Below are 15,124 nucleotides of genomic sequence, written 5' to 3' on the forward strand. Positions count from 1 at the left end.
TAGTGTACATTATAGTTAGAGTAAGAGTTAGAGTTTGAAATGTAACATTAATTGATTATAGCATAAAGACAGGTAAAAGCAGGTGGGAAAAGCTTACTGGCTCTCTCTAGAGTTTAACAAATCTACTTACCAGCACAAATAAAGCTCCCTAATCAGTCCTTAATATCCATGAAAATGTTATACGTGGAGATACACGCTGAAAGTGTTTCTTGGAAGTCACTGCTTGGCCAAGAAATATTTCCAGCAGGTAACTTCAAATAAGATGACAATGTGCCATTTATAAAGACATAACATGTTAATAAACAAGCTTTAAACATGCAGGTTCGACTTTTTTTTAATTATTTTTTTTATTTTTTGCCCCTACCCCATTCCCTCAAGAGGCTATACCGTTTTCTAGGCTGCCATTATAAACAATAATTTCTTCTTAATGACTTGCCTGGTGAAATGATGAAATGATTAAATAAACGCAAATTTTTATCACTTTGGACTGAGCCAATGTTGCCTGCTAGCTTTAGCTTCAAATGTCAGTCATTCTCAGGGACCAGACTAGCTGAGGACCATATATGTATCTGCAGAGCGGTGGCTAAGTGGTGAGCAGTCACTTCTCAGTGTGAAGTTTCAGGTCTGTTTCTTTCTGTGTTCACATGGATTTCCTTCAGTTTCCTCCCACAGTCCAATTCAGTTCAGATCAATTGGAGACTCCAGGGGTTAAATAAATAGATGGATGGAGACATTTCTATAGTCTATGATGCCTGTTAAGGTTTCACTTAGATACCTCCGACGTGGAATTGTCCTCAATTACAGGGTTCAATTTTACCTTGACTCCCTGCAGATAAACTTTGACTTTGGCTGTCATTATAAAACTGATAAGTGCCTCCGTTCAAAGAGATTTGTTGGTTGTCCGCTGGCTCAGACTTGAGATCAGCTTCTCTGCCAAACCTTAACCTTAGTCATTGAAGTAGCAATTTGGAGAATGACCCTTTCATATCTGTCAAACTCCTCCCAACCCAATTAATGCCTTTAATACAAGTGGCATGGGACAACACACCAGCTCCACCTCAGAACTGCTTCTGTCTTGAACTGGATCTGCAAACAGCATGAGGACTCTTCATGAAAAAATCATTCTTCTCTCAGTTCTGTCTGTGATCTGTGCCATTCAGGTGAGTTAAGCACCCTTCTGCAACTGTTTATTTCCTGTGAGTTTGCTTTATCTCTATTTGTGCTAATAAAGAACATCAAGTCTTTTGATTTTTAGTGGGATTTTTATCACCATAAATCATGAGGGTCATCACAGTTCTTAAGGGATGTCTTTTGCCTCCACAGGTGGAATCGATGCCTGTACCAGACAACTGGATTGGTTTGGTCCAGCGGACCAAACGGTCACTCCTGTGGCGGTGGAACAGCATGAAGCCTGTGGGTGCCAGCTGCAGGGATGACTTGGAGTGTGGCACAAAGTACTGCAGGTACAGTAGAGTATTCAGACATTTGGCAGATTTAGGGAACAAACATTTCTTCTGCTGCTTTGGGGACTTTCACCAATAATATCTGCATCTTTTAATGTTATGTCATTGATGTGAAATCAGATATGTTCCTCCAAATGACTTTCCATGGTAATGAATGGACATAATGTTCCTTTTTGTATTTTTTTATGCGATGATATCTCTGTAATGTATTCGCGTAGTGTGTAGTTTTGTCCACGTGTATTTTGCATGCCATGGACAAAGTCAGGAGGTAATGGCACTGCAATAAAGTTGCTTCTTATCTTTACAGGAAAAGTATGTGTTCCTTCTGGATGCCACCTGAAGAGAAGATATACAAACAAAACTCCATTACGGTGACATAACAAACGTCTGCTTTATGGAACAGAGTTGCCTGTCTCAAAATGAACCCTGTATGAAACTACTGCTGTGCTATTCTGGCCTGAACTGAAGACCTGCTTGCACTTTATCAGACTCTATTTTTCTCTATATTTAGTAAAAGTAATCTGATCTGGTATTGCACTGCAGCAAAACAAAGCTGTAAATGCTGCATTTACGTGAACGATCGAATGGCTCCATCTAGAGTGATATTGATTTTTATAATTGAATTAGTCTAAAATGCTTTCAAGACACCAGACTGTATGAAATGTTTTAAGAAAATATAAATATTCATGCACCGTTTGAGACACTGAGTTGATTTGTCCATGTTATTATTATATATTTATTTGTACATATTGTAAACAATGTGGATATTCAACATTTTTTAAAGAAGTTGTATTGCCCAAATTTTGTTTGTCAAGTTCAGAACAAATTAAAATACTCCCCACAGTTCTTTCTGGAAGACAATGGTTGGGATTTTTAAAAATTGAAATTAAATATTTCTGTATTTATTCATTGACCATGTTCCACAAGATGGTGATACTGAACCAATGGACAATCTTTGTCTCACTGCTTTTTACATGTTTTTAATTATTATTAATTATTTATGACCTTTTTCCTAAACCCAAGCTCTTGCAATGAATTACCAAAATATTTAAATTTGGATAAATATGCTTAAATATTGCCCATTTCTGTGAAAAATGACGGGATATTTTTATTATTAATAATAAAATATTTTATTTTCTGAAAATGGTCCTAGTTTAAATTCACAACATAGCTCTAGGGATGTTACACTGCTAAAGGCAGTTATCAGTAAATGGTGTGTGGTTGTATCCTAGCAAAATTAATTATTACTTAAAATGATCATTTCATGACTGAATGTCATCAGCAACAAACCTATCAATAGTACTAGCAAGACGGATGATCGTCCCCATTGTGCTTACTGTAGATGTATGTAATACCAGGAGCAATGAAAATGGTACAACGTACTGAATTAACTAAACTGATGTGAAAGTGTATTTACTCTTAGTGTGTCAAAGGTCCTGAATTGGGAATTTTGAGGATATTTTTGACCGTGTTGATGTATAAAATTCTGTGTAGCGTGTGTGTGGTCTTGTCCACTGCTGTAGGAATGTCTGAGGCTCAGTCCAGCACTTAAACAAGTTAGCACAGTAGACCTAGTAAGGCCTCCTCTCTCTAACCGTGCAGTCATATATGCTCACAGTTGGATGTTTTTATGTCCCATGTTGGCTATTTGCACCCAACTACGTGTTATAACAGACAACCCCTTGTTTAACTACGAAATATATTGTAAGAGAGGAAACCACTTGCCACATTGTACAACCGTCTCTGAAAATGTTGGTTATGCCTCAATAGCTGAACACGGACTGTGATCATTTTCTCCACTGGAGGGCGATGTGAGCCAGGTTTAGTGAGATGAATATACCACCTGCACATTTGTGTTGATTTGACCAACACACTGTAGTATTTTATAAAGTAATTCTTTAAAAAACCTTCAATTGTTTGGTTTAGAGTTACACTATTATCCACACACATGCTCAAATGATTTGTTACTGATGTGGGATTATTTCTTCTTATTATTATATTTTTGATGTTGATGATTATTTAAAGTGATGCTAATTTTAGATAAGAAAGGGGTGAAAACAGGAACGAGGTCTCCCATAATCAATACAATGGCCACAAGCTTCCATATGTGTGATGTGACTCATCATCATTATGAGACACACAATCATAATTTCAGACACTGTGTTATTTAAAGCCTAGAGTCGAGGTGTCTATTATAAAAATAGCATACATAATAAATCACATGCTTTCATAATGAACTCTTTGCTCTTTCGTTGGGGTCTCGGATGCTTTGAGTGGCAGAGCCCTTCTCTCTCTTCATTGGTTAAAACCTCTGTGACGTAACATGTCTGTCGGGCTGCGGTGCTGAAGCGAAGCGGCGGCGTGGGGACCGGACTGCCTGTCCGGACCTTAACGTCAGACCGGTTTCATATTACGCTCCAACATAGTTATAAATTCCCGGTGCAGCCCCTTAATTTGAATCAGGGATATCAGGTAACACAGCCGGGTAATAATCGCTTTGTTATGCGTTTTTGACGTCAGAGACGCGTCGAGCGCTCCTGTGAATTTCTAAAGAATTGTTTGTGTTTTGGATGTTGAGATCACCTGGACGAAGAGGATGAGCTTCACCGTTGACTGACTACAGTGATCAAGTAGGTGATAGTAATAAAGGGGGATCGTCGGGGATGGCGCAAACGCACGAGCGCTTGTCTAATTTTATGTGCTTTTATTGACTTTGCTTTGAAGTCAATGAATCAGCTGTATTGATCTAATCTTTGTCCTAGGCTACTTTCTTTGGGGTTTCAGCCTCTGTATGTGTGTGTGTGTGTGTGTGTGTGTGTGTGTGACAGTAGGCCTATGTGTGGGAAGACAGAGGGAGAAGCTACTTCTGTCATGCGTGGTTCTTTTGGCACGTGTGCATCTCCTTTTGTCTGTATCATGTCCTACTTAAGTCCTATATATATATATATACTGTATATAGCCTATATACAGCAGAGCTACTCTTTAGATGCAGGTCACAGATGTTAACCTATTATTATTGACTTCTTACTGAAACTTTTCCTTACAGCTGTAATGATGTCTTATTATCAGAGAGACGTCCCTGATAACAAGCAGCATTACCATCTGGTTCTGTTTCCAAGCCCCCCAACAACAACAACAACGACAACAACCACGACAACAATGACAGTGTCTCTCAGACTCTTTGCTTCCACAGAACCACACAGTCCCATTTCTCATATGAGATGGCTGACTTGACGTGACCTGACAGACATTTCCAGTGAAATAATCACAACCGTCAGTGTGCCCAGAGGACAGAGCTGCTAGTTAGTGGAACTCCAACAGTGATGATATGCTAGACTTGTATCCACTTTGCATTGAAATTGTTAGTCCTCTGCAGACAACTAGTCAGTCACACTGGCCTACTTTCCTGTGGTTTTGAACCATTGAACTGTTGAAAATAAGCAGGGACAGGACAAATCAAGATTCGATGCAATGCGGCCCCCTCAAGTATTATATTGTCCCACATATTTCCAAACACCATTGTTCATAGACCCTCGGATACACTGGGGGTATTCAGTACCTTGTTCAAGGTGATACTTTCACAGTATTTATAGAGCTCAGGCCTATGTGCACTACCTCCACGAGCATTGCATTGAGTCATATAAAAAGGTCCCAAAACAGTAGTCCTTGTTTTCTTGTTTTTTTGAAAAGCTTAATGGCTAGCCACTCTTAAATATTCAAATTCAAATGTATTATATGGCACCATATCAAATGAGAGCAGTTCAGTTCTTTACATAAAAACACAATAATAGCAGAAATGTGCAAATAAACATACATATCCTCATACGCATACACATAAACAAACTTTAGCAATATGGTGTGTTCAGTTTAAGAAAATGCAAGAAAAAGGACGGTCTTCATATGAATATTGAAAATATGGAAAATACTGGATGAGAAAAAGACAAGAAGAAGAAAACAATAAGAAATATTTGCAATACATGTGTGTGCCAAAATAAAAACCTGACTCTGGTGTTGTAGAACATAATTGTAAGTCTTCTATAAATGTTATTTAAAAAAAAATAAAAGCTATGGTTCTGATACTCCCTCATCCAAGACACATCAACTTTTCAAATAGATCAGATTGATATTCATGCCTATGAGTATATTTTGATCTGTTTACTATTTCCTGATATGGATGTTATTGTAGCTATGTGATGACAAAGAGGATTACCTCTTCTCTGTCATCTGCAACAGATGTTGTTTGTTTACACAGTAGCACAGCAAAGCCCCAAACAATGTCTTCAGAATGAGGATGTTGCATCTAAAATATTTTATTTTCTGAAAATGGTCCTAGTTTAAATTCACAACATAGCTCTAGGGATGTTACACTGCTAAAGGCAGTTATCAGTAAATGGTGTGTGGTTGTATCCTAGCAAAATGAATTATTTCTTAAAATAATCCTTCATGACTGAATGTCATCAGCAACAAACTTATCAATAGTACTAGCAAGATGGAGGATGGTCCCCATTGTGCTTACTGTAGATGTATGTAATACCAGGAGCAATTCGTAAGGTACAACGCACTGAATTAACTAAACTGATGTGAAAGTGTATTTACTCTTAGCAGTGCCAGCGGAGCATCTCTGCAGTGCAGCTGCCCTAGTTACAGAGCAGCTGAGTAACTGTGAGAGACTGTGGTTGGCCCAAGCAGAGAGGAGGAGTTTGCTAATGGTTGACTGAATTATGGAGCCGGGGAGGCTGCACTGACGGCCAGATAGGAGAGAACATAGTAGGACTTTGACTGGAGGGCCAGTGGTGTGAAGTGAGGGAGTATATTCAGACAGCAGTAGCCTGCAGATGTACTTTATGTTTTTATCTTTTTCTATTCTCTTAACATGCTTTTACTCCTTTCTAAAATTAGGTCCCTGAGGCTTTTAGCCTTTCACAGCATGACAGCTAGAAGGTTCATTGAGTCCAAACACCAATAATCAAATCCTGAGGGACATAAACATAAACACATAATATGTTTTTATTATATTTTTCTTTATCCAAAATCCATTGCACTCTCATCCCCTAGTTGTGAATATTTTTCTGCACCCCTAATAAAACATCCAAAGCAGATTCATCATACTTATAAGTGATTTTATTCTATTGTATTCTTTCTGAATTTAATTGTAGGAACATGGAGACATTTTCCGTGGTACAGCCTGATCCAGCAATATGATTGGAGCATCTAGTCTCTCAGGGGACACCCTGTTAGCGTGCCATTTCCCTGGGGTTCAGCTTCCCACTTGGCAACTTCCCGTACAGGGGCTGTGCAGCTCGACCAAGAGGCCAGGCCGGTTGTGCTCGGCAGGGCTGACCCGAGCTGTGTCCCTCCCAGAGCAAGAATCTCTGAACCGAGAGCATGCTTTCAAGAGTGGCCGAAGACATTTTTCCAGCAGCTACGGTAGTCTCAATGAGGACCGGGCGGAGGAGGAGGGGGGCAGTGACAGCAGCGGGAGGTACGACTCAAACTCGTCACCAGAGGAGACAAGCTCCCACCTGAAGAAGGAAAGCTCTGGAGCTCGAGACAGCCTGCGGTCACGCAACTCATTCCTTCCCAATACAGAGCTAGATGAGGATGAAGAAGATGACGATAGTGATGGAGATAATCTACACAGGTATCGTGAGGACTCGTCTTTTGTGTTACATGGACTCTCCAACTGGCCCCTAAGTAATGGTGCCAGAAATCATACAATGTCCCTCAGGGACATGGACAGTGAATGGGGCAATGAAGGTACTATGTTGGAGGCTGCGGGTGACCAAGAGTGGCCCCCTAACCAGCCTCACCAGCTGGACTCATTGCAGACTAAATGTCAGTGCTTTCCTGTGAGCAGATCCGGCATCACGATGATGGATTTTGGAGAGCAGCACTCAGACAGACTGAAGGATAACATGTCCTGCTGCATCCACAGCCAACACAAATGTTCCCCAGAGCTGTTCTCCAACAGTCACACAGAGAATGTCAGCGACTCTTCCTGTAACAGCTCCGATGGCGTCTTGGTTAACTTCTGCACTATCTATAACAGGAGCAACAACCCTGCCACACCTCACGACCTCAGCAGTCCCGCAGTCCACCCCTATCAGTCTTCTGAGGGATCTGTATTCCTCAACCTCCAACCCGTCCCTCAGACTCCAGCCAAGGACTTCCAACATGGCGACATGACGGTTAACTCTCCTCCTAAAGAGGAAGTTGACATGACGCCCCCTGATTCCCGCTGGTCTCCTCAGGGCCTTGACTCCAACTGCAATCTTTACTCCCTGGAGCCGCTACCCCCGGGCCTCTCCTCACTGGAGGTGTCAGACCTGGCCGCATGTCTCCAAAGCCAGGCCACATTGACAATGGGGACCAACCAGAAGTACTACAAGCTTGTGACTTGTGACCTCTCCTCCCAGTCGCCCAGCCCAGCCTGGTCCAGCCTCAACAGCTGCCCCGAGGGTCAGTGCAGAAGCAACCCCTTCTCTCCCTCTGAGCACCTCTTTGTTGATCATAAGAAAGAAGCACAACACAAAGAAGTCAAGAAGGTAATATTGCAATAAAAGCTCTCAAATTGGCTTTTAAATGGTGGTAAAAACAGGATAGTATAGAAAAAATTGAAAGGTGTTATTCTGAGTACTTTTATTTTTTACTTTAAATACATTTTAATGTTGATACCTCTGTACTTTTACACGAGTAACATTTTGAATGTATTCACATTTCTTCTTTTAATTAAGTAAAGGATCTGAGTACTTCTTCCACCACTGCCCAAACACAATTTATATATCTGTAGACACTTCTCTGCGGCGATCCAGAATACAAATGTATGCCATTTAGCAGAATGTTATTTGCTGGTTGTATAAATATACTGTATTAACATTCAGAGTTTTATTTTTATTTTTCAGATTAATTTTTTTAATCTGGGGAAAATCTGTGGAGATGTTGAAATCGGAGTTGAAAAAACATTGCTAACTATTTCAATAATAGAGTTGTCAGAATCCAGTGAAAATCATGTCTGACCAATTGGCAATTTTGAATTTTGTCATATAAACGTTATGGGGTTGGAAAACTTTCCTACTTCTTTAGCAATTCAAACCATTTAAAACCTATTTGATTTTCTTAAAAAATGCATTACCCCAAAGCTGAAAATAGGCAGTGTTTTATATACGTGATGGCGACCACCTTGCCAATAGAAGAAAGATAAAAACACAAGCTAGTAAAACACACAAAGGCACTGTATGTACTGTATTCTGAAGTATAAACACCAGTCTTTCAAGCTTTACCCATCCCAGATTTGTAGTCAGCTATATCTTTGTAAAAAACAAAAAACATATGGGAAGTGGTTGTGTAAACCTAAGCAGTTTTGTCTTTTCTATATGATTTCTAGGAAAAAGAGGATCTACAGAAGGAAAAGAGGTTCTCATTCGCACAGGGCAGCGCTGGGTTTGACTGCTCTCAGTTTCAGACCTATGATTACCAAGTTGCCTCCACCTCCACTGAGAAATCCCTCTACAGCAAGAAACATACAGACAGCATCCAAAACCTCTCCCACACGCCATGTTCACTGTGCCCCAGTCAGTGTATCCCACATAGCAGTAAATGCCAGGGCACAAGCACTGCTTCCACACAGCCATGTGTGATTCTGCAAGAAGAGCACTGTGATACCGATATGCAGAAAGGTAAAGCAATGGCGTTTTTGTGTCTTGTGTTGCTTGCTTTTATAAATGATACAAGATGCAATACCAGGAAAAAAAACAATTTGTGTTAAGTATTAAGTGAATCTAACATTCCGATGATGTTTCTTATCCTCTACTGTACCTCTCAGGAGCATGTTCATTGGAAAATGCAGTAGTGCGCTACAGTAAGGCCCAGAGACCAACCTCGCTGCCCATCCAGCCCTTTGTTCTGGTCCCAGCAGGCAAACCCCAGACGCAGCACTTGGGCTGTCTTCTAGAGCAGTACATTAATCAGAAGAGCAGCAAGTCTGGTAGCTCCCAACCAGGCCTCAAGTTCAAGGGGAAAAGCAGTCAGTGCTTTTCTAATCTGCAGCCATCACCAACGGGCAACCACTGCCCCATCTTCCTGGAGGCTCCATCGAGCTCTGACACCTGCTCTACCTGCACGCCGAGTCCAGAGTTCTTCAGCCGCAGGCGCGCATGGAGCCAGCCAAGCAGAATCCAAGGACGCCCAAGTCCATGTACATCAAAAAGCAGCCTGGATCCAGCTCCCAGCAGCCCAAAGCCTAGACTAGTTCAAGATAAAGCAAACACATACTCGGGCAAAACTCAGTCTACCACTTTTTCAAATCTGATTTCAGCCCCAAATCAGCCCAATCTTGTTAAAATTCCCGTCTACCAGGACCTCATTAACCTCGCCCCTGAGCAGAGCCATGCCGACACAGAGCCCAAAAGTCCCAATCCTATCCACACAACCTATCAGTCAATATTCTCTCACACACCACCCACTTTACTCCTAACCACTGACACCCATCACCCAAACCTGCAGGTGTCCCTGTCTCCTCCCGCAACCATTAAACCAGAAAAGAAGTTCCCTCAGTGCCGGGCTGCACCTGCAGCTGACTCCGGCTTTTTTCACGGTAGTTTTACAGCTGCCCTCTCCTCCGTAGCTCCTCTCTCCTCTTTGAGTTGTCTGCTTTCCTTGGCTGCTTCTGGGCTGCAAAACCAGGACTCTGGTGGGAAGCTGAGTCAGAGTCAACACAGTGAATCTCTGATCCTGAGTGACAGGCCGCCCGCAGAGTTCTGCCTCTCACCCGAAACATCTTATGAGTCCATGTCTATCAGCCATCTTCAGAGGAGAGGTGAGGCTAATGAATGACTGATATCAGTTTGTGTAAAGCATGTTAAATACAGTATATGTATATATATATATATATATATATATATATATATATATATATATATATATATAGTCCTCCTTGATTGGATTGTCTATCCAGTGATGAGCTGGTGAGAGCAGCAATAAAAACTCCCTGTGCTGCAGCAGTGCCTTCAATACCCTGAAGGGGCTTCCTCTCAATCATGACCTATTTTTAACTCTCCCTGTACGGGATTGGCTGAGCCTTCTGCTCTGTAGCCTATGTGCGACTGCAAGCTCCAAGAGAGGATGAGAGGGAGAATGATGCAGTAGAAACTGATGCTAATGATTTATAAACACACCTAATCATTTTGATATACCATCTGGGCCATTTGGTGCAAATTGGATTCTATAAATGTGAACCTTTTATGATGGATAATGAACGATGGGAGACAGTCAGGGTGGTGCAGTGCTGCAGGCAGCATCAACATGCATAAAGAATTTACCGTGACATTTGAAAAGGCTAGCCAGTATGAGACGAAGAAAGAAAGGCAGGGGAAAGCAAGTCAATGAGGATCGCTGCTAAAATGGACTCTTTCATCTTCAGTTCACTTTCACATTTGCATTCCTGCAATATGATAATGAACCCTGAAAGTAATCTCTCATGTTGCTATGCACTGACCCAGTTAGAGCAAGTTTCATTCATTACGTCTTTATTTAAAGGAAGTACATAAACATCTGACAGTGCATTAACATCATATCAACCTTTCCAATAGAAATCACCATGTTTAAAGAAGAAAAATATACAGTGAAATGACAAGATAGGGATTTGTGTATATATTATGCTAATCGTCAGGTCCATACTTGTATTTTGTGTTTCCAAAGAACATGTGTACATGCTTTAATGTTAAAAAAACACAATCTTTTTCTAATCATGTCTGTCTTAATATACCTCTATTCACCCTTTGTCTGAAAGCTTCGCATTAGCACCTGTCTCTTTAAGCCCTCCTGCTGAAAAAGCTGCTCTGATTGGTCAGTCTTTCTGGGTCTGCTTTATCTGCACTCTCGCCATCTCTGCACTGTCATTATAGCCAGGGAATGACTGTAACAGCACTAGAGTGGCACTTTCTACTTATATACAGTGTAGTTGTGACAACACAACTGTACAGAAGTCCTGACAGTTCGTTTAAAGACACAGTTTTTGAATACAGGCTGTGTGAATTTCTCTGTGGGCTTTGATACTTTCACAGTATTTATATAGAACCTCAACCTGCTTTATAATCAAAAAAGGCATGGAATCACACTTTTTACAATATGGGTCCTTATATATATATATATCATATATATATCATATCATATATATATTTTGTATCTGCTCAAACAATGTATAAAGTAATAATTACAGCGTCAGCTCCTCCAACCTCTTTCCCCCCAATGTTTCTAGGTTTGCTGAGGTCTGTGAGCAGGGCGGTGGATTTGATCATGGCTCATTTTGGAAGCAGCAGAGACCCAGAAGAAAAGGTATGGCAGCTTAAAATGTGTGAAGTGTGAATGTGTCAAGCAGCCAACTGATATAACTTTTATTGAAGGACTGGAGTCAAATCATTTGTCAGCAGGAAACATACATAGACTGTATATAAAGATGGACGACTTGACAGCTCCCCAAAAGGGAAGCCAAAATGTCTAAATCTCAAGCCTCCCCCTCCATGTTAGCAGACAGGACAAACTAAAATCTTAAAGTACACCTCAAATAAATTGTTCCCAAAGATGGTTACAACATGTCAGCGCCTGTATCCAGGATATTTCGGCTTCACTTCTGTACAGCGAGAGGAAGTGGAGTCGCGTCATCCAACGCAATCATATTTATTTTCTTTTGCCATAGATGCATCTGGGTAACAGCTCTCGCAGTCCCACAATTGCCGGTCTGGTACTAGAACATTTGTGTCCAGCGATCCAGAATATTTTAGAGGACGGTCTTAGGGATCACAAACTGGATCTCATCATTGGGCAACGGCGCAACCACTCCTGGAGCGTGGTGGAAGTCTCATCTGCAATAGGTAAATGTAACTAGAGTGATCGTGAATGATTCACAGGAAGGGTCTTGAACGTTTTGGCTTGAGGTACTGGTGGAGCAGCATTATTTGTGGTACACTGTATGTGGTGGGCCCTATGATGAACTCTTTTCGGTCTGTAACAGGTCAATCCACCAGGGTCCTTCACAGCCTTGTCTCCAAAATCAGACAATGTTCCCAGCTCAGCAGCCACTGCATGAGAGTGAGAGCCTTCATCATGGGCCTGCTTAAGTAAGGTTACCTCTGATCACACTATGATGCTAATGAATGCTAATGAAATTACTGCACATGTAAGCAGTAATCTTTGGTTATTTGTTCTCTTTCAGCTTGAGAGCGTTGGAATTTTGGCTCAGTCACCTTCAGAGTCAAAAAGGTGAGCGTACAGTCAATTTTCTGTATAGCAGCATGGCAAAATGTCAAACAGCAATGTCCATTGTTCAGCCGGTCCACCACTTGATCCAAATTTATTAACAACTATTAAATGGATTGAAATATCCATGTTCCCCACGGAATTTATTGCTTATGTACTTTGTGATTAGTGCTAATTAGCAAATGGTAGCATGCAAACATACTAAACTGAGATGATGAACACACGGTAAACCTAACCTGCTAAACACCAGCATGTTAATTTTTGACAAAAATGCTTATATCAGTTGTCATTCTGCACACTCGAGAAGTTCTTTCAGGGCTTTCTGCCAGAGAGGGTTAATTTTTACCCGAACCAATATCTTTCTCGAAACGTAATCAAGTAGTTTTGTTGCCTAAACAAAAAGAGTTTTGAAAGAAAGCCCTAAAGGCTAGCTTCTCCCATGTGCTGTCATCTGTGGCAGGTCAGTTGTTATGCTGAGGAAAACTGTGAGATGGTTGAAAGGTCTGGAAAAAGTGTACCTTGAGACACGAGTTTTGTTGCAGTGAGGTTTCCAAGGTCAAGATTGAACTTTTAGAATCGGCATGCTAACATTGTCACTGTAAGCATGTTAGCATGGTATTAGCATTTAGCTTAGTTACAGATCATTATTGCATATGTTTAGATGTCTGCGTTCACACCCTTAACTGTCTCCGCAGATGTGGTGACAACATACTACCATTCTTGGGGGTTCCTGTCCATGTCGCTGTGTCAGTGCCAACCCTTGTTTCAGGAGCTACTACTTCTGCTGCAGCCGCTCTCTGTGTTGCCCTTTGACCTCAACTTGCTCCTGGAGCACCGACTGTTACGAAATAGACAGCTATGTTCGAAGGAGGAGGGTGTTTCTCCACCTCCGCCGTGCTCAGCCCTCCTAGTGACCAGCTGGCCACTACTGCAAGCTGACAAAAAGGTAGACGGCAGTCAGCAGACTAAGATCTTACACCAGACAGGTCTGTATCACCAGAAGTCTCTTGTTTCTCAGAATTGCGTCAAGAAGGATTGCAGCGGGATGCAGACTAACAGGAGTCCATTAGCCCCTATTCCAGAGTGGTGGCCTGACGGTATGGATTGTTTGGTCAAAGGGGAGGACTGTAGCCAAACTTACGCAGATAACTGGTCTCAAATAAGTATGGACAGCAGGCAAGAAGAGTGGAGGGGAGACAACGAGAGCCCAGTTGTGTCGAATCGGGCCCAGGCTGAGAGTCCATGTCAGGGTGGGCTGCGGTGGGCTAAACTGTTTGGAGCAGCTGGTACGTCCACCAGGAAAGAGTCTGTTTCTCAGAGTCACAATGGAGCACAAACCAGAGGGTAAGAACCAATGAAAACAAGTACAGATTTTGTGGTTTGTGGATTTTCTCACTACTTAAATGTATTCTTTGGTTGATTTGGGGATTTAGACCAATACCTCTATATCATTACTTTCATAGGTACAGGCGACCGTCACAGTGGCTGCATTTTGACAAATCACAGCTTGGACTGTTGGCTCAATCCATCAGGTCAATGAAGCTAGGAGGAGCTCAAACTTACAAGAACTGCTGAGAACTAAACCTTCTGAGCTGAGGGCGGAGCACAGAGTGGAGCACAGAGTGGAGCACAGAGTGGAGCACAGAGCGGAGCACAGAGCGGAGCACAGAGCGGAGCACAGAGCGGAGCACAGAGTGGAGCACAGAGTGGAGCCTATTTACTGTAATAACAAAAAGTCTGCATGTTAATTCATACACAGTGCCGAACTGATCAGAGAGCTAATAAAATACAGGATTATTAAAATACAGGCCCTTATTCACCAGGCTTCGTGTTACACCGTTTGTGTTGTAAATGCTAAGTAACTATCAGCTAGTTTCAAAATAACTCAGGTTGCACCATTAAAACTAAACATTTTTTTAACAAATAATGACTTACGTCAAAAGCAATCAACTATTTCCTCATTTTCACTGCAACGACTCAGCTCGACTCGGCTCAACTCACTTTTGGTACCAAGTGCTTTTCTCTGTTATGTTTTACACTTTGGATAGTACCCCCTCGATGTAGGCAGGATTTATAGCTGACTATAATATCGACACTGCGTGACACTGCGTGACACTGCCGGAACAACATCTTCAACGTGACATTCGCTGGCACTTGCTGGACACTCCTCATTTAATCTGCAGCCAAACAGAAGTATATCTGCACTTGGTTAAATTGCGGCGTACTTTTAGTTCTAGTATCTGCTCAGCTAGCTTGGAACCTCGACTGAGTTGGTACCAAAAAAGGTACTAGGTTATAGCCACAACTTTGCAAATGGAAAACCAAAAACCAGTGAGTCGAATTGAGTAGTGCCGTGCCGTACCATGCAGTGAGAATGTGGCATATGCAATCCAAGGAAAAATATGTGT

At 41.7% G+C, this 15,124-nt stretch overlaps 1 protein-coding gene across 1 annotated transcript; it reads left to right on the forward strand.

The window, feature by feature from the left end:
• Nucleotides 1–4,035: 4,035 nt before the first annotated feature.
• Nucleotides 4,036–14,291, forward strand: LOC310958861 (AP-4 complex accessory subunit RUSC2; the record flags this gene model as incomplete). Its single annotated transcript, XM_083929996.1, has 10 exons — nucleotides 4,036–4,093; nucleotides 6,620–8,008; nucleotides 8,848–9,139; nucleotides 9,286–10,278; nucleotides 11,719–11,795; nucleotides 12,157–12,331; nucleotides 12,472–12,577; nucleotides 12,673–12,719; nucleotides 13,412–14,060; nucleotides 14,180–14,291. Exons 2-10 carry the CDS (start codon nucleotides 6,662–6,664, stop codon nucleotides 14,289–14,291), a joined length of 3,798 nt encoding a protein of 1,265 aa, XP_083786122.1. The 5' UTR covers nucleotides 4,036–4,093; nucleotides 6,620–6,661.
• Nucleotides 14,292–15,124: the final 833 nt, after the last annotated feature.

This window comes from Echiichthys vipera (genome assembly GCF_963691815.1).
Source record: "Echiichthys vipera genome assembly, chromosome: 16".
In the NCBI taxonomy this organism is placed as follows: Eukaryota; Metazoa; Chordata; class Actinopteri; order Perciformes; family Trachinidae; genus Echiichthys; species Echiichthys vipera.